The 23,057-nt window shown below is 46.5% G+C and overlaps 1 protein-coding gene across 1 annotated transcript in view; it reads left to right on the top strand.

Moving 5' to 3' along the window:
* Positions 1–5,757: 5,757 nt before the first annotated feature.
* Positions 5,758–23,057, top strand: part of LIMS2 (LIM zinc finger domain containing 2) — a 37,190-nt gene continuing 19,890 nt past the window's right edge. Inside the window, exon 1 of the mRNA XM_054575056.1 lies at positions 5,758–6,118. Coding sequence (XP_054431031.1) covers positions 6,108–6,118 — 11 coding nt within the window. The 5' untranslated portion in view covers positions 5,758–6,107. The remainder of the gene's footprint in view (positions 6,119–23,057) is intronic.

The raw sequence follows: 23,057 nt of genomic DNA, 5'->3' as shown, positions 1-23,057 counted from the left end.
GGTTCTTCAAATAGGTTCCGTTTCTGAAAGAATACTTCCCCTCACTTCTTTGAATTATACATTCCTAGGTGTAAATAAACTTTTTTATTTATACAAATTCAGTTCAGGAAGAGATATGTTGAGTAAAGTCACATTTGAGATATTTTGAACAAGAGGAATGTGATATAAACTCTACATTGAAGCAGCATGTCATATAAGTATAAAACTTACCAAAAATGTTTAAAACAATGTTTAACAAATATTTACTGAGCAACTTCTCTTAGTAGAGTCCTGTTCCTGATCCCCAGGATAGAGCAGTGAATGATGCAAGCATTCATTCCTGGAGAGTGTACACTGTGGTGCATAGCAGATTTATAACACAATGGCAGGGTATTTTAAACATGGTAGTACAATATAACATCACTGGTTACAACAAACAGTGGAATGCCTGCTGACTATCTAGCCAGTTCTCTCTTGGCTTCCATGTTGTATAAAAGTAAACACTTCCTCCCTGGCTGGTGTGGCTCAGTGGACTGAGTGGCGGCCTGCGAGCCAAAGGATTGCAGGTTTGATTCCCTGTCAGGTCATATGCCTGGACTGTGGACCAAGTCCCCAATTGAGGGCATGTGAGAGGAAACTGATTGATGTATCTCTCACACATGGATGTTTCTCTCCCTCTCTTTCTCTCTCTCTTCTCCTCTCTCTAAAAATAAATACAAATGAAATCTTTTTTAAAAAAGTAAACAGTTTCAAGATTCGTAAAATTTGATTGAAAACAAAAACTAGTTATTCTCATACAAGTTAGATACACCAAGTGTCCATAGATCACATGAATGCAGGCCCCTCTCCTAAGCACTACAAGTCTAGGGAGCCTCTGGGGCAGTGTTGTGTATAGCTCAGTGCGAAGGGTACCCCAGAGCTGTACAGCTGAGCAGCCCTGTTAAGTTCTCTACAATGTGAAGAAACAGAATGTGGAATTGCAAACATAAAAGGATTCACAATTGTGTACAACATTACTATGCACAGATAAGACTGGAACTGAAGTGTCGGCATTCATCTTTGGTGGTGAAACTGAGGCAAATTTACTTCATTCTATTTCTGGGCATTTCCCAATACAGTTAAATTTATATAGCAGAAAATTAAAAAATAATTAATTTAAAATAATATAAATAATCCTGAGATTTTCCTTCTTTTAGGGAAAACAGTTACTTGCAAGAAGGTGTCTTAGTAACATTGTTGGGTTATTCAAAGTAGTTGAGGGTTTCTTTTCTCCATGCTCTTGTAGGGCTCAGTTTTGGCATGTGTACATGGTGTAAACATCTACTTCCCTGGGGCTCATGAGCTCCATTGTTTAGTAAATGCTCATTTTAGCAGCTGCCAGATGGAGGCTCCCCTGGCAGCTGCTCCTTTGCTGGCACCTGTGGATTGAGGGAATAGTTTCCCTCCTTTTGTTCTGCAGTCCAGTTCCCAGCAGGATGATGGGCTTTCAGTGACTTGCCCAGCCGGCTCCTCCCCAGGGAGGCTGGCTTTTCTTTCCTAGTCTTCCTCCATCCTTTCCTGACCCTAAGGTGCCTCTGGCCCCACCTTCCAGCTCCCCACAAGCCTCCCGCTCAGAGAGAGATGAGACTGGAATGCCTGGGTACCCCTTGGTGACTGGACTTTCCCAGCAGCTGCCCAGTCCTTCTCCAGTGGCCATGCCAAGTAGGCTGGGCATCTGGTATTTCCCCTAGAGAAGTTGCTGGCAGCAGAAGGAGGCAGAATGTTGACTTAGCCCCAGAGATAGAAACACTGTGTGGCACCTAAGTGGTGCCTTTTGCTCTTCAGATGTCCACGAGGCCCGTTCCCTGTTTCTCTCTACTGTTCCTTTCTGTCCTCTAAATGATCATGGTGATGTTGCTAATGTTGGGGTCAGGGGACAGCTCCAGGGTGGTCTGCCCTCCTGATTTAGCCTTACACATCCTTAGATTGCATGAGGGCAGTGGAAGCCCACCTTGGCAGATGCTAGGTCTTCTGCTGGTGAGGCCAAGTTGGACAGGGTGGGGGTGGGGGCAGTGGGGCCAGATGATTTTTATTTTGGACAGAGGTTGGAGGAGATACTCTGACTGGAAGGTTGGTGGGTTGCTTGCCTTAATTGAAAAGAGAAAGTGAAATGAAACTCAAACATGGAAGAAATGTGCAGGGACCCTGCAGGCAAAGAACTCTGTGGTCACTGTGTACAAGTTGTTTCTTGTTGGACATCAAGGCTCTGAGGTGCAAAAATGTGGCTCCTCTTGTCCTGAGGCCACTCTTGTTCCAAACCTATGACGCGAGCCAAGCCTGTTCCAGAGCTAAGGTAAGAGTGAAATGGCATTTTCTTCTTCAAAGTCCAAGGCCAGGCAGTCTTTGGAAAGAAAGTAGAACCATAAGCTATTAAGCTCTTTGGCCCTGTTTTGCCCCTGAGTAAACCAGACCCTCAAGAAGGGCTCTGTGTTCTCCATAGACTAAAAATTGTCTCTGGGTCTCTTGCCATTTGCTCTTCAAGTATGAAAAGAATTAGTGAATCATTCTGCTAACTCCTTTCACCTTGCTCTGGTCCAGGAAGTAAGGTCACTTTGTGGTGATTTGGATAGTGGCAGGGCATGCTCACATTTTAAAATTAAAAATAAAAATTATTTGGAAACAGGAAATAATGTTTTACTACCTGTGGATATGCAGAGGTGGGTATGGTGCTCACTATTCATTTCTTGGCCCAGGAAACCAGGCTGGTGAGAGGCTTTGGCTAGAACAGGCCACCTTCTCCTCCAGGTGGTTCAGGTGCTTTCCTGGCCTTCCCGGTGATCCTCAGAGGACACTTCTGGAATAAGTGTTAGCCTCAAAGTAGCTGGCTAATTAGAGATATGTGTTTCTACTCGACCTGGCTCAGCATTTGACCATGACCTCTGACCTCTCAGAGCCCCATCTGTCCTGCTCTGAATCATCACATTAAATTGGTAGTCAAGCCCTGCTCTTTGACTGTCATCAACCTCTCCCTCCCAGTTAAACCTCAGCTTAGGTAGGCATTGCGCTCTTCCCCCCCCTCTTCATTCCCCAGCTGCCCTTAGGGCAAGAGTTCTCAAAGCAGTTATAATACTCTCTGCCTTCATTCTTTGTTGCCTCCATTCTCCCTTCTGTGGTGATGTGTGTTCCACCCCAGGGAGCACTATTTGCATGGAGCATAGTGACGGGTGCTCCCGAGAGTGGGGCATCGCAGGGACTCTGGCTTAACCACAGCAACCATGCAGTGGGAGGATTTCAGGCTCCCAGGCAGGCCTAGGGTCCTCTCAAAGGAGGGAGTAGGTCCCTTTTGTGTCCTGCATTCTGCTTTTCACTTTCTTTGGTTTCCACAGGACACCAATGTTCAATTAACCATCTAGCAGGGCAGGTGATTTCTGGTGCACAGCCCCCAGCATGCCTGTTCCTATGTGTCCACAAAATTGTGAAAAGCACTTCTCCCTAAACAGGTAGATGAACTAAGAAATTATCCATACCTCATACTTAATCAACCATCAAGTTACAGTTAAGCAGAATCAGGTAAGACATAATTTCAGAAAGAACTAACAACTACAAACTCCACTAGCTTCAAAATATGAACTACTTAGGAGCCAGTGCCTTTTCTAAACTTATTTCTGCAGTGTAAGTCTACATGTTACTGTCAACTCAACTTCTTGAATGCCACCATTATATTTTTTAATCCTCACCTGAGGATATGTTACTGAACAGCACGTTGGTGTCCTTCTGCCCGCTGCCACTCTCTAGGCAACATTCTAGAGGCAAAAGTTTGGTGATAAAGGAAAGTAGTCTTTATTCAAAACCCTTACAATCTTTAAATAACACCTTTCACAAGAATTAGTCACATAGGCCTATCAATTAAGGCTAAACTCTTAACACCTGGGTTCTCCTATCATTTCCCCCTATTTTTAGTTATCTTATTTCTTTAGGGTTAGTTTACAAACTAAAACAATTTAAGATACAAAAGTTACACAATTTTGGGAGACTAGCAAGCTTCTGCCTCAGAGCTGGTCCCCTGTACAACACCCAGAGAATAAACCTGCCACCCTCTGCCAGTCCAACCCTAGGCTGAGCCTGGATGGAGTTCCTTCACATCCAAAATACTGTCCATTGGAAAATGCAGGCAGCTGTAGCACGATCATCCAGGCACCCTGGAGGAAGAAGAGACCGAGCCTCAAAAAACCAGCCCAAGAGCTTCTGAGCCAGAGAGCTAGCCCTCTTTTATTTCAAATCTTCTAGCCCATAATTCCATGCACTCTGGAGGCATTCAATTTCTCAGTCAATCCTATCCTAGACTGTTTACCATTGCCTCCTCCTACGGCCCTTCCCTACTTCTCTCCAGTAATCTGATCAGATTTCTCTGTATCAGATATGCTTATTGATTTGAGAGAGAGAGAGAGAGAGAGAGAGAGAGAAACATCAATGGGTTGGTGTACAGAATAACGCTCCAACTAATTGAGCCACCCAGCCAGGGCTCTAACGTTAGTTTTTTATATGTGGGAGGCTACCTTGCAGGGACATTTCTAAATAGTTTTTACCTATTGTCAGGTCTAGATGTCATATACTGTTCAGTCAGTTAACATATAAGACTGCCCAGCTCTGGCTCCACAGTGTGATATTTGGGCTCCTTCCCATCATGAGCTACATGCCACAGCCCTTAGGCAAAGGAAGGATTTTTGTTATGTTTGCTTAATAATTTTCTCAGAATAAATTCCTTAAATGGCTTTATATTAATTTCCAGGTCACTTTAGCAGCTTGTCAGTAATGCTTCATCATAGAAAACTGTTCACCTAAAAATAAAAGGGAGAGGCAAACAAGTGTTTACAAGTATCGAATTAGGCAGAAGCCCAAACAGTAGACAAAGCAAGGGGTACTTATGAGAAGGGGAAGGGAAACCATTACATCAATAGAAGGAAGGCATTTCTATAGGTGCAGGTAAGCTAACATAGTGACTCTAATTCCAAACAGTGTTTTTAATTTTCAGTCCAGTAGTAATAATAATTTTCTTTCTATCTTTACTAACAATTTTCTGAGACACAAGGTTGCTTTAGTCCCAGTCCAAAGGTTATTTTGTCCAGTTTTTAACATTCCAAAGGTTTGAGACATAAGACAGGCAAAGCAGTTGCTCTGGGATGGCTGCTCCAGCTCCACGTTAAAGTAACCCCATTTATATGTATTAATGTTTACAAAATACTTGGTTCTCTACATCACCAGGGTTTTTGTTTTTGTTTTCCATCACGAAGTTCCTTTTGTAGGTGAGAGCCTTGCTCACAGACTTAGGTGAAATGGTTCCTACCCTGGGAGGGCACTGACCAGGTACCTAAGTATGCGGAGACAGGTTCAGGACTCAAGGGACCTTGGCCTCGGGGCTGGGGGGTGGGGGTGGCGGATAGGGTGGACTGGGAGAAAATGCCCAGAAAGGAGTCTGAGGAATAAAGGCTTTAAGGTGACCTCCAGTCCTGCTCTCAGTGGAGAGTTGGGGCTCAGAGGCCAGCAGGAGCTGCTGCCAGCACCGCTCTCCTATAGCCCCCATTCACCCCCCCCCCCCCCCGCAAATGCCGGCAATCCAGAGCCTCCAGGACAGCGGAAGGGAGCGCCGGGCGCGGCGTCTCCGCGGAGCTTAGGGACTTGTTCCAGTTTAACTTCACTCCCTTTAAAAGGAAAGCTATGCCCGGAATTCAGGAGGCGGCAAACGAAGCCCCCGGGGGGGAGGACGTGACCCACAAGCTCCAGGCAAAGCTCTGTATCCCAGAGCCCGGACTTCGCGGAGAAAGTCCCCTCCGCCCCGACGCCTGTCTTCCCGAACCAAACCCAGTGCAGCGGGCTGCCGCGCCCAGCGCCCCCTTCGCACCCCTGCCTGCACTACCCTCCGCCGCGCCCCCCTCGCATCCGCGCTTTCACTCCCCTCACAACAGCCCAGCCTGCACTTCCCGCCCCTACGGCCGGCAGTGCCCCGCCGAAGGCCCACTGCATTGGGGGCCGTGCCGCGCTGCGCCTTTTTTGGGCGTCTCCCAGCTGCCAAGACCCGTAGGCAAAAGCTCCGCGGCGGCGGCGGCGACGGTGGCGACGGTGACGACGAGCAGGCTCAGAACGTGGCCACGATGACAGGAAGGTAACAACCCCATCCACGCCGTGACCGAGGGCGTCTGTGTGGGCCACTCAGCCTCGCTGGCTCCCCGGGCAGCCGCGCCCGCCGACGTGCGGCAGCGGCCGGTGGGTCTTCTGCCCACCCCACCACCTCCCTCTGCAAGGTGGGGCTCGATACCCCTTAGCTAGCGGAGGGCCAGGGCTCAAAGGGGCCAGGGGACTTGCCCAGGGTCTCCTACCAACAAAAGGGCGTCCAGCTTCCCTGACCACCCCTCCTCCACCCCACCCCCTGCACCCCTCCCTGTGATCTTGGGTGAGGTCTCCACTCTGGAGCCTTCTGCCTCCTCCTCTGTAAGCCAAGAGTGCTGAGAATGTTTAAAATGATAAAGGGTCTATGTGGAGGCCTGGCCAGAACTGTGCCCAAGTACAAGCTGCATGGGTGGAATAGGGGCAGGAACTCCCCCAGGCCTGGCCAGCTTCACTTTCAGGCCCCTTATTGCCGTTTTGCAGAGGGCGTAACAGCCAACAGAGACTCAGTGACTTATGAGGCTGGTGACATGTTCACCAATGCCTGGCAAGTGTTGGTCTCTACATTCCTTTCTGGAGCATGGGAGAGTTCAAGTGCATGACTCAAGCCTTGTCAGGAGGATGCTCTTATTTATGACCTCTTGACTTGGGGCGTGTGGCAGAGGAGACTCTCTGGCTTTGCTGGGAAATGAGGCTTGGGGAGGTAGTGCCCAGGAATGTGAAGCAGCCTCAAAGGGCAGGACAGGGCCCCAAACCTGTCTGATGTTTGGGGCAGTCACCCAGCCTGCAGGGGCACCCTGCCTCTGATTACTATTAAGGCTGTGGCCCTGAGTCTTGGGGCAGCCCAGGAATTCAAAATAGCACATGTACTGTCATATAGCAGTCCTGTACTTCAGATGTAGTTTGCTGTCCACTACCCTGTCCTCCTATCCCAGGTCTGCTGACAAAACCACCTTTCAGTGCTCACCCTCCTAGTGTGCTTTTGAGGCTCCTGCCCTCCCGTCCTGCACAGGGACTGCCTGCCAGCTGCCTGGTCCCCCACTCCAACCCCTAGAACTTTGGAGGAAAAGGGAGTGACACAGGGACAGAACCTGGAGCAGCTCAGACCAGTGGGGCTGGGCTGCTTGAGGGGTGGTTACTCATGTCCATCAAATAAGGCAGGGCCACACACTGCCAGCTTCTGCCCTGACACTCTTCAGGGAGGCGCCTCAGAGATGTTCCCTCAGCAGGGATCCTCTCACCCCTGAATCCTCTGGGCTTTTTATGGAGATGGAAGACATCAGATCAGCCTCCTGACTGCCCATCAAGAGAAGCCGGGAAGGCTGGCAGGTGGTGGGCGCAGGGCCCAGCCTGCTCTGGCTCCTGCCAGGATCCAGTGGGTGCCTTGAGCCTGAGAAATGCTGGTCATGAAATGACAGAGACCAGAGTCAACCTTGAAAACACTGAGTTGGGTTTTTCCTTGTAAAAGCAACACTATTCATCTTAGAGAGCTAGGAAAATCCAGAAACATGAAAGATAACAATTGTAAAAGGAAAGAAAACACAAATGATTTCAGTCCTCAGAGATGCTCTTAGGAACATTTTGGTGGATTTCTTTTTTTCTGGTGGTATATTTCCCCGGTCATCTGTTTTTCCCAACAATGAGTGGTCTGCGAGCATAAGTTTATGTCCTCCTTTGCAGGGTCAGTGTCAGGACTGCCTTTCTTCCCCTTCACACACAGGCATGGCGTCAGGCTGGCTGAGGAGTGGGCTGTGGGGGAGTCTGACCTGTGAAGTCCCCAGATTCACCGATGGAAGAATTGTTCCAGGCACTGGTTGCCTGTTAAGGAAAGGGGATGGCGATTTCTTCTAGTGGAGAGTGCCCTGAGCCCCCTGGGCTCAATGGCTTTTATTGAAAGGGTTACCAGTGGGGGATCGGTAGCAGGAATGTATAAGCAATCTAATTACACCCGTATCTTAATTTTACAGAGAGTGTAAAATTTTACAGAGAGTGGGTGATGTTTGAAGAAGGCAAATGGCAGGAACACACTGATTTGCTTGGGTCGGAGAGGAGTAAACATTAAGAGCGCCAAATGGTTTAGGGTCAGGGTTCATGAATAAGGTAAATTTCCTTCCCAGCGTGAGCCAGTTATCTGGTGTGAGAATAACAGAGCAGGAGGGAGAAACAAAGCATGCTTCAAGGGAGTGTAATCTACTTCTAGGACTGATTTCCCCCAGTGGCCGGTGACCGGTGGCCAGCTATCAGAGCTATTATTGGGTCCTGCCTGTCAACTGCATTACCAGTTTTCTGGCCAAGACTAATGGAGCCTCTCCCAGGCCCCCGCTTGCGGGGGCCTGCAGTCCCTGATACCACTCAAAGCGGCCCCCAACAATGGACATCTGATCCAACCTGCAGGGCGGGCAAGATTTTCCCTGTTTCATTCTTTGTCATGTCACACTGTTCTCTCCATGTCCACTGCACTCATAAGTTACGAGGGCAGCTCTCCTGCCTGAAACCTGGTTCTCCGCACATCATCCCTTGCTGCCTAGATCCAGGAGGACCTTTGGAAACAGCCCTTTCATTGTATACCTCATACCCCTCAGGGGCTTTCCCAGCCGACTGTGTGAAGTCCCAGGTCCACGTAGATGGAGGAGGCAAGACCAGAGGGAGGACTGTGGGGAGCCACTAAAGTGATGTGCACGGTTATGCACTTTGGAAATTTACCTCTTGGTGCTGTGTAGAGAAAGGAAGAGATGGGGAAAGAGATGGGCCAGGAGGCAAACCTGAAGGGAGGCCACTCCTTTGGCAGTGTGAATAAAAAAGAAGTTCTGTAATAAATCTGACAAGCTCAGTGACTGAAAGTAACCTCCCAGGGCAATCTGATCATAAATTCCTAACTGGGCAGGTCATGGTGGGCAGTCACGCCGTGGGAATATAGCTTCTTTAGTGAAAGGCTTATCTGAGCATCTAGGTTTACACACCTTTGAAATGCCTCATTTTCAGAACCCTCAGAAGCATAACCACCCGCTAGAGAACGCATAACCTTGTTAACTACCCTGTAACCCAGTCCCCAACTTGCTTTTTCTCACCTGCATGTAATCTTCCTTACATTCTCTCCTTAATTCTGAATGAATAAAACCGCAAACTTGCATTCTGGGACACTGAAAACTGTCATTTTCTTTCTGTTGAGATCTTGCTTTCAGATGTATTCTCTGTTTGGCTCAAATAAACTCTAATAAAATCATATATTTTTCTATAGGGTTGAATGTTCTTATGTTGACAGTAGCCATGATATAGAGAAAGGAGGGACTCAGGGATCTGGGAGGTGGCATGGACAGGACTTGATCAAGAGGCATGCCCAGCTGGTTGTGGCAAGTGTGGAAATGGACAGAGAACTAGGTAAGGCCATGAGGCATTTGAGGAGTTGTGGCTAGTCAAAGGGGAACACTGGGAGGCAGCTGGATAAGAGGTTCTGAGGCTGGGTGTGGCCTGTGCTGTGGGGTACAAGGACGAATGAGGCCTTGAGCATGGGTGTGTTTGTTTAGAGACGGGTTGGTTCTGGGAAAATGAGCTCAGCACTGAACAGCAGCCCAGTGAATTTGGACCTTACAAATCCCTGAATCTTTGTCCCAGCTGAAGGGCCCTTTGCCACCACCGCTGTTCTACAGGCAGGTCATTAAAGCCTAGGCGGGTTATATACCCTGCCCAGGGACCCAGCCTGTCAGTGGCACTCTCTACCACCATGGTGCTCTTAGCCCTTTCCTGCCTTCCTTGGGAGTAAGCATAGTGGCCCCCTTGGGAGAGGAGCCTACCAAGGTGCATCTAGGGTGGCAGCCAGAGCCCTCAGCACAGCACATGGGGCTGTGATGGAGTCAGGGGTTTAAGCGAAGTGTGAAGCAGGTGACAAGTGATGCAGACCTGAGCCCTGAGCCCTAGGCTGGCCGAGTTGGGCATCACCCTTGTCTCCTCAGCTCCTTCCTTTTCTTTTGTTTCTAGTGTTGACTCTTACCTTCCACTGGCCAAGGGAGTTCAATGGAGGAGGGAGGGTCTGATTTGCAGTGAGTCCAATCGCATGCTGTAATGACCCCTACTTTGGCTCACATCAGGCTACCTACCACCTGACATAAGCTAGTTCAAAAAATCCCTGCACAGCCAGCATTTGTGAGCTGGTTCAAGAGAGCACAGGCACAGCACGGTTGTGGAGAGGGGCCAGGCTTTTCAGGCACAGTGGCTGTCTGGCCTCTCAACCTGCCATAGCTTCTGTCTGCTCCATTTGCCACTTTCTAATTTCTACTTAAACTTTCCTTCCTCCTTTCCAGGTTGGGGGAAGGGGCAGAGAGAGGCAACTTAACTCTCCTCCTTGTTCTTTTTATTCAGATCTTGTAAATTTTTGATGATGAATATTTATTTGAGATGACCTAATAAGATGAATATCTTAATGAGATACTTAACATTAGATGACCATACCTATCTCACTAAGATGGGATGACAGAACTTATTTATGTATATAAAACCAGATCTGTCCACACCGATGCTTGTGTTTTAAACTGGGAAAATAAAATAATTCAAAATCAAATTACCTTTGGGGAAAAAAAGTTGGAACATGTTCATTTGAGGTCTACCAAGAGACCGGGCTGAGTTGCCTTCAGCCTTCCAGTGAGGGCCAGTTATGGAATGGAAGCAGGCTCTGGGGGACAGGCCATTTGTGATGGCAGCTCTGGCTGCTCTGGCGTTGGTACTCCTTGCTCAGCAATGGGAGGCAGCCCTGCCTCAGCACTTGCTGGTGGCTGCCCAGGCCTTTTTCTGTGCTTTTGGTAAATCAGGTAGCTGCCTTCTTTACTACCCGTGTACTTTTTAAAAATGTGAGATATAATTCTCATACCACAGAATTCACCCTGTGTATAATTTAGTGGTGTTTAGCACTTTCACTGGGTCGCACAGCCATTACCACAAATGCTAGAACATCTCATCATCTCAGAAAAGAAATCCTGTATCTACTTGCAGTCAATCTCTATTTCTCCTTCTCCTGTCCCTCGCAACCACTAATCTGATTTCTGTCTCTATGGATTTGCCTGTTCTGGATATTTCATATAAATGGAGCTATACATTATGTGGTCTTTTCTCCTTGGCTTCTTTCTTTGAGCATAAGTTTTCAAGATTCATTTATGTGGTAGCATAAATCAGTACTTTGTTTCTTTTTTAAGCCAAACAATATTCTGTTGTATGAATATACTGCATTTTGTCTATGCAATCATCTCTGGTGGACATTTGAATTCTTTCCACTTTTTGGCTCTTATGAATAGTGCTACTGTGAACATTTCTATGTATACTTTCTGCTCTCTTGAACCTATATTTAAGAATGGAATTTCTGGGTTATATGGTAACTTTATGTTAAACTTTTGGAGGAATTGCCATGCTGTTTTCCAAGTAACTATACATTTTTACATTCCTACCAGGAATTACGAAGGACCTGATTTCTCTACATCCTCACTAACTCTTACTATTGTCTGTTTCTGCAGGTGTGAGGTGGTATTATATTGTGTTTTCTTAGAAAAATATTTTTTAAATTTATTTTTAGAGAAAGGGGAAGGGAGGGAGAAAGGGCGAGAAACATCGATGTGAGAGACCTCTTGTACGTGCCCCAACTAGAGACTGAACCTGAAAACCAGGCATATACCCTGACTAGGAATCTAACTGGCAGCCTTTTGCTGTGCACACCTTGAGCCACACCTGTCAGGGCACATTGTGATTTTGACTTTCATTTCCCTAATGACTGTGATGTTCAGCATCTTTTCATGTGTTTGTTGATCACTTGTACATCTTTTTTGGAGAATTATTTATTAAAATTTGGTGCCTATTTTAAAATTGGGTTGTCTTTTTATTATTGGATTGAAAATGTTCTTTCTGTATTCTCGATACTAGATATTTATCAGATATATGATTTGCAAGTATTTTGTGCTATTCTGTGGATGTCTTTTAACTTTCTTGGTGGTGCCCATAGATGCACAAAAATTTTAAATTTTGATGAAGTCCGATTTTTCTATTTATTCTTTGATTGCTTGAGATTTATCTAGGAAACTGTTACCTAATCCAAGGTCATAAAGATACATACCAATATTTACTTCTGGGAATTTTATAGTTTTAATTCTTACATTTAGATTTTCAACCCATTTTGAGTCACTTTTTATATACAGCCTGAAGTAAGGGTTTAAAATTATTCTTTTGCATGTGGCTGTTCAGTGCTCCTAGCATTATATGTTAACAAAACTATTGTTTCCTCATTGAATTGTCCTGGCAGTCCTGTAGAAAATCAGTTGACTATGGGTGCATGACATTGCTTCTGGACTCTCAATTATATTCCATAGTTATGTGTGTCTATCTTTATGTCAGTACCACAGTGTTTTGTTTTGTTTTTTTTTTTGAAAGATTTTATTTATTTACTTTTAGAGAGAGGGGAAGGGAGGGAGAAAGAGAGAGAGGGAGAAACATCAGTGTGTGGTTGCCTCTCACATGCCCCCAACTGGGGACCTGATCTGCAACCCAGGCATGTGCCCTGACAGGGAATGGAACTGGTAACCTTTTGGTTCAAGGGCTGGCACTCAACTCCACTGCAGAACAGTACCACACTGTTTTGATTACTTAACTCTGTTATAAAATGTGAGTCCTCTGACTTTGTTCTTTTTCAAGTTGTTTTGATTATTCCCTTGCATTTTCTTAGGAATTTTAGGATCTGCTTGCCCTTATCTGTAAAAATCACAGTTGGAATTTTTGTAGGGATTGTGCTGAATCTGTAGGTCAGTTTTTTGGGGGAGGGGGAGTATTGCCATCTTAGTAATAGTGAACTTTCCAATCTGTGAACATGGAATGTTTTTCTATTTATTTAAGTCTTAAATTTCTTTCAATGATGTTTTATAGTTTTCAGTGTATAAGGTTTGTACTTTTTTGGTTAAATTTATTCCTAAGTATTTTATTCTTTTCAATGCCAAGTGTGAATGAAATTGTTTTATTTATTTCATATTTGTATTGCTCATTGCTACTGATTTTTGTACATTGGTTTTTTATCCCCAACCTTGCTGAACTCATTTAGTAGCTGTAATAAGTTTTGGGGGGGTTTGTTATTTAAAGTTTCCTATATATAAAAGTATGTGATATGCAAGTAGAGATAGTTTTACTTCATGCTCTCTGATCTGGATGCCTTTTCTATCCTTTTCTTGCCTAATTGTTCTAGTTAGAACCTCCAGTGAAATGTTGGGAAGAAATGGCAAGTCTGGACATCCTCGTCTTATTTTTGACCTTAGAGGAAAAGCTTTCAGTCACTTACCATAAATATGATGTTAATGCTGGCTTTTTTTTTTTTTTTTAAAATCAGGTTGAAGAAGTTCCCTTCTATTTCTAGTACCTTCTCTTCATTTCATGTGGTGTTTTCCCATTAGTCTATTGATATGGTGTATTACACTGATTTTTGGATGTTAAACCAACATTATATTCTTGGGATGAATATCATGTGGTCATGATGTATAATACTACTTACAGGTTGCTATATTCAGTTTTGTTATGACTGTTTCCATTTATATTCATAAGGGATATTGATCTGTAGTTTTCTTACGATATTTTTGGTTTTGGTATCAGGGTAATACTGGCCCCATTGAAGGACTTTGGAAGTGTTCCCTCCTGGTTCATGTTTTGGAAGATTTTATGAAGAATTAGTGTTAATTATTCTTAAACATTTGGTAAAATTTACCAATTAAACCATCTGGTCCGGGGCTCTTTTTCTTGGAAAGATTTTTATTTTTATTTTTTTATTACTACCCAATGTTTTCACTTATTACTGGACTATTTGGATTTTATATTTCTTCTTGAGCCAGTTTTGGTGGTTTGTCTCATTTTAGGTATTTGTGCATATCAACTAGGTTGTTTAATTTTCTGGCATACAATTGTTCACAGTACAAGGAGGCACCCCCCCCAAAAAATGCTGGAATTTATTTATTAAAAATTGTTTATTAATTCTTACATGTTTAGACTTCAGCCACCTTCAAAGTGCTCTCCATTTGATCCAATACACCTATCCTGATGTTTTTTTCCACTGCTCAAAACAGTTTTTGAACTCATTGATTTTTATGCCTTTTAGTGCTTCTGCCGTTTTTTTTGTTTTACCTCTGCCGTATTGGCAAACATTTCCCTTTGAGAAATTTTTTGTCTGACAAACAAAAACAGTCACTTGTGGTGAGATCAGGTGAATAGGGAGGGTGGGGCACTGGGGTCAGACCATGTTTGGTCAGAAACTGCTGAACACTCAGAGCGGTGTGGGCAGGTGCACTTGTAAATCACCCATCATGAAATGGGCAAACACATTGAAAGAGTCTTCAAAGAAAATATTTGCTGAAGTGGAATGCAGTCTCTCACAACAATACTAGCTAGTACACTGATACAGATGGGTTCCTAGAACACTTGCCTAGCAGGGGAAGCCTGTCCTGTGAAGGGGCCTGCTCCCCGAGAGATAATTCCTTTTTTTGCGGAGTGTTCTCCCTCATATGGTAAATTATTTTATTATGCAGTTGTCTTAAATCAGATGGGGAAAAAGACAAACAAAAAATACATTTATACTGTCTTTTGTATTTATTTATATAGTTACCTTTACTATGTAGATGTAAATACACTTTACTGTTCTTTATTTCTTCACATGGATTCAATTATTGACTACTGTCCTTTTATATCATCCCAAAAGACTCTCTTTAGTATTTCTTTTCAATGCCAGAATTTCTATTTGGTTCCATTTTATAATTTCTATCTCTTCATTCATACGCTCCATTTGATGAGACATCATTCTCATACATTCCTTTAGCTTTATAGACATAGTTCCCTTAGTTGTTTGAATATATTTAAAATAGCTGATTTAGCCCTGACTGGTGAGGCTCAGTGGGCTGGGCACCATCCTGCAAACCAAAAGGTCACCAGTTTGACTCCTGGTCAAGGCACATGCCTGGGTTGCAGGCCAGGTCCCAGGTTGGGAGCATGGGAGAAGCAACTGAGCAGTGTTTCTCTTGCACATCAATGTTTTTCTCCCTCTCTTTTTCCTTCCCTTTCCCTCTCTCTAAAAATAAAAAAAATAAACTCTTTTTAAAAAAATAGATGATTTAAAGTTTATCTAGTAAGTCTAATACCTGGGCTTCAGCAGAGACAGTTTCTGTTGCTTGCTCTTTTTTCCTGTATGTACGTCATAGCTTTTTGTTTCTTTGCATGTCTCATAACTTTATCTGAGAACTGGACATTTCAAATAATATAATGTGGCAACTCTGGAAATCAGATTCTCACTACTCCCCAGGGTTTGTTGTTACTGTTTGTCATTTGTTTGTTCATTGACTTCTCTGAACTTACTCTGTAAAGTCTGTATATCTGTCATTGGTTGCCACTGAAGTCTGTGCTCAGTTAGCTTAGTAGTTAGCTAATGATTGGTCAGAAATTTTCTTGAATGCCTGATATCAATAAGTCTCTCAGCCTTTGCTGAGGTCACTGAGTGCATGTTGGGACACCCTCAATATTCAACCAGGCAGTTTACAACTCCGCCTTAGCCTTCACTTCCTGCTTGCACAGCCTATGGGTCAGTCAGAAGTGGGTGCCTAGGACTGTCTCGGGTCTTTTCTGAGCATGCACAGAGCCCTGGGTATTTTTGTGGCTTTCTAGAATCTCAGGAATATGTCAACTCTTTTCAGAGCTTATAAGGACATCTCATTTCTCAGGTTTTCCTTTTAAGATTTTTGGTTAGTTTCTTGTTGTCCCAACTGTTATCTATTGCCTGTGACAACGGCAGTTATATAGTAATACATTTGAAAAACACTACCCAAGAGAGACTTGTAGCACTGGGTATGTGTGCATGAGGTCACATGAAGACAAGCCTTCCAGTGGGTTCTTCCAGGGAGGACCAGGCCTGGTTAAATAATAACTTCTGTTTGGGAATGAAGCTTTGAAAGAGCTCCAGCTCTGTCTGCTCCCTCATTACTGGTGTCAATTGAAGGTCACTGCCATCAATTCAATGCCAACAGGAGTCTCCAACTTGGGATATAGTACAGGATAGACTTCATTCAATAAAAACAGATCACTTGTGAACTGCTTGTGGACCAACAGTGGACCAGCCAAGGCATTCCCCTGAGACAGAGAGGAGGCTGGCTTATTTAGAGAGAAGTCCTGATTGGTCCATATTTTATGCAAACAAGGAATCCAAATTTGCAGAGTTTGATTGGTCTAAAGAGCACTCTCCTGATTGGCTCCAAGCATACTGATTGGTCATCAAAGATGCAAATGAAGATATAGTTGCACAAGCTCTAATTGAATGGGGCAGGTCTTTGGCCCCTTGGTTGAATTTTTATCTTAGGGGCTCTCCTGCAAAGGTGGACTTGGACAGCAGGAATACTATGCAAGAGGCTGGCAGCTCTGGTTTTTCCCTGATACGCAGTGTGAGTGAGGGACATCTGTAAACAATGGCTGCCAGACTCTTGTTTTTAATTTGAACCTAGTTAACCACAAGGAGTTCTTGGCGGGTACATTTTTTTCTCAGGGTTGACACTGGGAATGTGGGTTGTTATTTTTCAAGGCAGCTATGGAATTAGGGATTAGGGACTAGGATAAATTAAAGCACTACAAAGTTCATTGTTTTTACCAAGATTCAGTGGTTTTCCTTCACCAAATGTTCCCTGGGTTACTGCAAAACTTTGGTTGATTAACAGGGTAAAGTAGATTCTGACAATTTTTGCTAATGTTTTCATTGCTTTTATGAAGGAATAAACTTTCAGAGGTTCTTACTCTGCCATTTTTGCTGACACTGTCATCATTCTTTCTGTGTTTTTGCAACTGTGTCCTCTGAAGCCAGAGTGCTGACTGGGGACCCCAGTTTGGCCCCCTCACCACACCCCAGATAGGCTGCAAGGCTGGGGGTGGGGGAGGCTGTGCAGAGATTTTAGATTTGGGCTCAATCAGACTCTAACCCTTTCTAAATGTTTCCTTTTATAGTAAATATTGGTTGACTTGATTAGTGCTTGGTAACCATGGACTTGAACTTCGTTTACAAATGATGATATACAAAACACTTATAATTATAACCTCATTCCCAGGTCTATCTGCAATTGTGAAACCCTAAATAAGTGTTCTCTCCTCAAATGAAACTGGCTCTGGGTGAAAGTTTTGGGCTGTAGAGTTCAGGATTCCACATGGGAGGGGCTGATTAGGTGCTGAGAGGGTCCTAGGCCCCAGAGTATTGACTGGAATTTGGTATAACAAAGATGTCTGTATAAGCTTTCTTAAGCATTCAGCTATCCACATCAGAGAGGCTCTCCCAGACTCAGCCTCTTTATTCTCTTTAGCCCCTGGAGTCACCTTTAAGAAAATATTTGATGAATTGATCAGTGCTTGGTACATTGGGAATTGAGCTGCATTTACACATTATATTGCACCCAATGCTTGTAGTCATATTGAGACAGGATAGTGAGAAGCTAGGAAAATTCCTTGGCAAGTAAAACAGGGAAACTGAGACAGTTAGCTGAACACAATGGCTGAGCAATTTACAGCCAAGTGCAGATGGTCACCAGGGCAGAAAGCCCTGAGTGCCTGGCAGGGGGCAAAACTGGGTAAACAAGGATGTCACCCCCAGGGTAACCTCTCCTCCCCTGGCCTTTTCTCCCTGGAGATAACATCTAGTCCTCAGCTGTGTTTTAGCTCTAGGACCAGAAAAGCAGCAAAACCAGGTGGGCAACACCAGGACCAACTGTGATGACTAAAGATCCTGTCTCTGACCAGTCAGTGGAGACCATTACCCTGAAAGGGCCCACCTGGAGAACTGGTGCATAAGCTCCTGAAACCCTCCCCTGAGACCTCCCCTAAGATTCCTGCCTGCAAGAAAGAAAAGCCTCAAGACAAAGGACCGAGCCCAGGCTCTCTCTCTGGGGAGCAGCTGGCATTCCCTTCTTCTTCCCCTACTGCTTTCTTCACAGGCAAGCATGTCCTAAACTCTAAGGCAATGGGCAGCTGGCTGCTTGTCTCAGGCTAATCCCCTGAAACTGTCCCCAAAGCCTCTTTTTCTCTGACTTCCCAGTGAGCTAAGGCAGCCCAGCCTGGGTTCTCCCGTTGTTTCCTTGGTGCTTCCTTGTTTCATTGTCCCCAGCTTTAATAAATGAATCCTCAGAGTCACCTGGACCCATGTTGTGAAATTTTTCCTATACAAAGTCAAGAACTCACACACTACAGCTGACCTTAGAAGAGCTCAGAGCCGCGCCCCCCCCCCCCCCCGTCCCCGCACCCGCTGGGCCCCTGGCCCAACTTTGAGTGGTAACAATATGACTGTTTCAGGACACAGCGGAGGGTGGTTAATGAGTACTTCCTTGTGCTTGGGTTTGGGATGAATTATGTTCCTTGGTGAGTGGGCCCTCCATGTGAGTGCCAGCAGATTCCCTTCAAGCTTTTCACTGCCCCAGTGTAGGGGTACTAACACCCTGCTGTCCAGAATGATGGCTCCTGTCTCTTTCTTTTTGAAGGCAGAAGAAGATAATGTTCACACTTTTTGACTTCACTAGAAGGATTTTTCAGGGAAATGGAATTGCTGTTAAGATTTCTGTGAGTGCTCTGGATCATCATTTTATTGCTGATCATCAATGCCTGCTGGGCCAGCGGTGGCCACCATAAGATGCTGGCCTTGGATGTTTGCATTTAGATTATAGCAACCCTGACAATGTCTTTAGGTAAAAATGCATAGAAATGGTGCCTTCCTGCAGTCTTCCATCAGATCCTGCTGCTTCTGTTCTCCCTGGCAAGCAGGAGGATTACCTGTGGTCTGAGTTTGACAGTGTTACGGAAAGCCAGACTCAAGACACAATTCAGGGAACGGAGTAAGCCTTTATTCACACGCGCGGGCTCAGAGGAGGCAGTCTCCAAATTCTGAGCCCCGAATCGGGGTTAGATAGGGGTTTATAAGCCCTAGCATTCCGGCGGGAAACGGATGGGTGGAAGGGATTAGCATTTAGGTGGGAGATTGATGTGCTACCCCAGGCGGGGGAAGGGATGTGAAAACGGGCTACAGAAGCAGATAAGCAATGATTAACAGTTAACCTGGGAGGGGGTCTCTGGCTAGGCTGCTCCTCCCAAGTCATCTTGCCCTTATCAACAGCATGGACCTCTTTAGGGTGCTTAGCTATTTGAGGGCTGGATCTTGGGGCAGGGGCTGCCCTGGTCTGGGTCTCCTGGGTGCTCTTTGTGGCACAGGCTCTCAGGAAAGGGAAGAAAGCAGAACATGGACACTGTGCCATCCTCAGCATGTTCAGGGAGCTCAGGCAGACTGGGACCTGCAGGCCTCCTGCCCTGTCCTTTTGGATCTCCGCTAAGTGCTGTTTGAAACCTTCCCAGCAAGTCTGCTTCCCAGCCTGAACCCAACCCTGCTCGCCTCAGCTTTCACTGTTATACCTATTGGGTGGGAACTGTCAGGGGTGGTGGTGGTGGCGGGGGGCGGGGGGCGGGGGGCAACGCATTGCGGGGAGTGTGGGACGCGGGTGCTCCTGGATCTGAAGGTTACTGTCCGGAGCCAGCTGAGGGGGGAGTGGGGATCTGAATCCCGCAGAGCCTGTCCCAAGGTTGTCACGGATGAGGGGGATAAACACAAGTCATTACAAACACTTCTCTGTTTGCCAGGAGAGGGGACATGGAAACTTCCCTCTAGTGGTGAAGGCCCTGAACCCCCATGTCCAAAGGCTTTTATTGAGAACCATAGACACAGGGGTGCAGATGCAAAGCTCGCCAATCAATGTCAAAAGGCTATGTTTGCAGAAAATAGAGACCATAGATAACAATTGGAGGAACATGAGAGATCTGCCTTAGGTCAGGGTCTATGAATAAAGTAAATCTCTTTACCAATATGAGCCGGTTATCATAGCTTATGAGGGAAGAACAAAGCGTGCTTAGAGGAACTTACTTCTAGGCCTGATTGTCCCTGGGAACGCCCCCACCCCAATCCAGTTTAGGGCTGTGCCTGCCTTCAGTACTGTTTCAAGCCTGAGCCTGGCGGGTGGGGCAGAGCCACCGAGAGATGAGGAGACTTCTTTCAGATAGAATGAGGACTCCGGCTATGTCCAAGCTGAGCAGAGGGGTGCGAGCCTTTTTGCCCTTTCTCCGTGTCCTCCAAGTCCTTGTCCCGCTGCCCATACCAGCTGATGTCTGTCTTAGGTCATCTCTCCTCGCGAGACAACTTACCCGTCATCAACAACTGACCATCACAGGGCCAAGCAGGGTGATGTGAGGGAGACAGGGGCTGGGCCCTCTGTCTGGACAGGTTTCGTCTCCTCAGTGGCCTGTTTTCCCAAGGCCTCCTTGATTACTTCCAGCCTTAGGGCCCTCTCTCCTGTCAGCGGGGCTACAGTTCCTGAAACCAGACAGGGCGTTTCCCAACAGGGAACAACATCCTTTCTATTTGCAGTTGACTCTGCTGCCCTTTGGAATCACAGTGTGCAACAAGAGTCCGGGGTCGTTGGTGGAGGTAGCGGGAGGCAGTTCTGCACTCCAGCAGTCCTGTCATGGTGTCTCCCACCGCATCTGCATTCCCAGGCAAGGGTCCAAGGCCTGTTCGTTTGAGTGGCTGCTCTGCTGCCAGGAGGAGGTGCCATGGCCACTGGGCTAGGCACACTTTCTGCCCCAGGGCTGTACCAGTGGCACCAGCCCTGCCAGAGCTCACCACATCTTGTGCACTGGTAGGTGGCAGGGGCAGGGGCAGGGCACAGGCTGGAGAATCCCAATCCTGAAAGCTGCAGCTCAGCTGTGGGCCTTTCCTCTAATACCCTGCTGGGCCCTCCCAAAGGCCTAGGGCCGAGTGGCCAGAGCCAGAGAACCATGCCTGGGAGAGTGACGGGGTTTGGGGAAGGTGCAACTTCATCTGGCTGGGTTTGATGTCATCTGTGATCGACATCCTTGGGCAGGATGCTGAGGATGGGGTGTTCAGGATTAGTTATTCTTATGGAACCCCCATTATGGCTTTGAGACTGGGATCATTTTATTCCCACTTTATAGATGAGCAAAATGAGTGGTCAATCTGCCGGCTAAGCTGTGATTTGAACCCAGGTTAGACTGACTCTAAAGCCTGAATTGCCTTATCCAGGAAGAAATGCCAGTGTAGACAAATGAAGAAAGCCTACTCTTGGGATGGAAGGAGAGCCTCCGGTGTTCAGGGTAGACCTCAGGGCATCCATAAGGATGAGTTAACCTAGGCTAGGGAGGGTGTGAGGGGCACATGGATAGTGATGGAGTCCCCAGCATGAGGGTCAGGGCTGGGGGAGGGTTTTTTGGACATGTGGAATTTGCAGTGCGCCATGGGCCATCTGGGCAGAACCATCCAGTAGAAGACAAGGGAGAGCAAGAAGTGCTGTGGGCTGGTGGTTATCTGAATCAAAATGACAAGTGGAGTTCCCAGCAGAGGAGGTGTGGGGAATAACTATGGGAGAGGACATTAAATTTGGGAGGAGGGGGAGTCAGGGAGAAAATAGAGAGCTACAGTCATAGAGGTGGGGGACCCAGAGGACCTAGGGAGGAAAAGCAGTCCAGGGACTAAAGGTTCTCAGTGCAAGTGCAGCCTGCTCTGTGCTCACGTGTGCACACAGCATGGGCCCCTTCCCAGAGGTGATGTGGACTGAGCCCTCCATGTTGCCTTGGACTGAGAATGGAGCAAGAGGGAGGGCATGGGAGAAGCAGGGGGGCAGAGACTGTCAAGCAGCACTATGGGGTAGCTATTGCTGGGCTTGTACCTGCACCCAGCATTGCAGGCTCAGCAAGGACCTGGATGGGATTGAGCATGTCCATGGTTCAGGTGAGGAATCTGAGGCTCAGCAGACCAGGTAACTAAGCTGAGTGGATAGGAACTCTCACTTTCCACCTCTGAGCACCCCGGGCATCTATGGAGTGAGCCCTGGTGTGGAGAGTGGGTCAGGAAGGCACTGAAGGTCAGACGCGATGTCAGAGAGCACCTGCACAGTGCCGAGTGCACGTGGCTGAGAGGCATGAAAGGCACATGCATGATGGTGAAAGCCAGCTTCAAGAGAGCTCATGCTGCATGTTTCTGTGCTTATATTTCACTCAACTTTGTCTTTCTGTGAACTTCTGGTTCCTCCAGCTCTCTGTTGTCAGCGTGATGTGTTTAAAGGGCACCTGCTTAAAAGTACACTGACCTGCTAGAGCAGAGGTACAGCTAGGGCTTCAGGAAAATCTCTGTAATTTCGGAAGGATCTGTACAAATTTGGAACATGTTTCTGATGTTGTAAATGCTTTGTGTGTAGCAGCCCAAGGTGGCATGCTGATTTTCTAGCACAGGAATGGAGCTGGCTGTGTGTGAATTCCTGTTCACCACGGACAGCTGGGTGACACTTGCCACCAGCCTCCCAGGGCCACAGGAGGAAGGGTGGGAAGGAAGCTCAAGGCAGTGCTGGAGCAGCTGCCACTGCAGCTTGGAAGGTGGTGCTGAGTGGAACCCTCACTCTCCCCGCACCTGGAATGGTGCCTGGCACGTGGCAGTAGCTCAGAAAAGATGTGCTGTGCTGTGTGAAGGAGGGAAGGAAGACTGCAGACTGGTAGTTACTGGGCAGTTACGGGCTATGCCTGCAGGTGCTACCTCACTTTACCCTCTCAACAACCCTGGAGGTAGCTATTGCTGGCCCATCTTAAAGGTGATAAAGCCAAGGTTCAATGAGGACTGTGCTGTGGGCCACATAGCCAGGGAACATTGGAGCCAGGACTGCAGACTGGCCTGCCTGTCCATGGAGCACATGCGTTGGACTGACTGCTGCCCAGGCTGACATGGCCTCAGTAACACTGACACATCTTTGAGTGTGAACAGACCTCTGTGACTGGTTGTTGCCTGTTCCCAAGCCCTGACACTGTCTTTCTATGCTCAGGTATGTGGAGGCTGGAGAGGGGAAAGGTCTGGGATTATTGAAAAAACA

Source organism: Pteronotus mesoamericanus, unplaced genomic scaffold, assembly GCF_021234165.1.
Source record: "Pteronotus mesoamericanus isolate MK-2021 breed Mesoamerican mustached bat unplaced genomic scaffold, CSHL_Meso_final contig_27, whole genome shotgun sequence".
Classification (NCBI taxonomy): Eukaryota; Metazoa; Chordata; class Mammalia; order Chiroptera; family Mormoopidae; genus Pteronotus; species Pteronotus mesoamericanus.
Note: the sequence above shows the minus strand (reverse complement) of the source record. Positions and strands in the feature narration are given on the sequence as shown.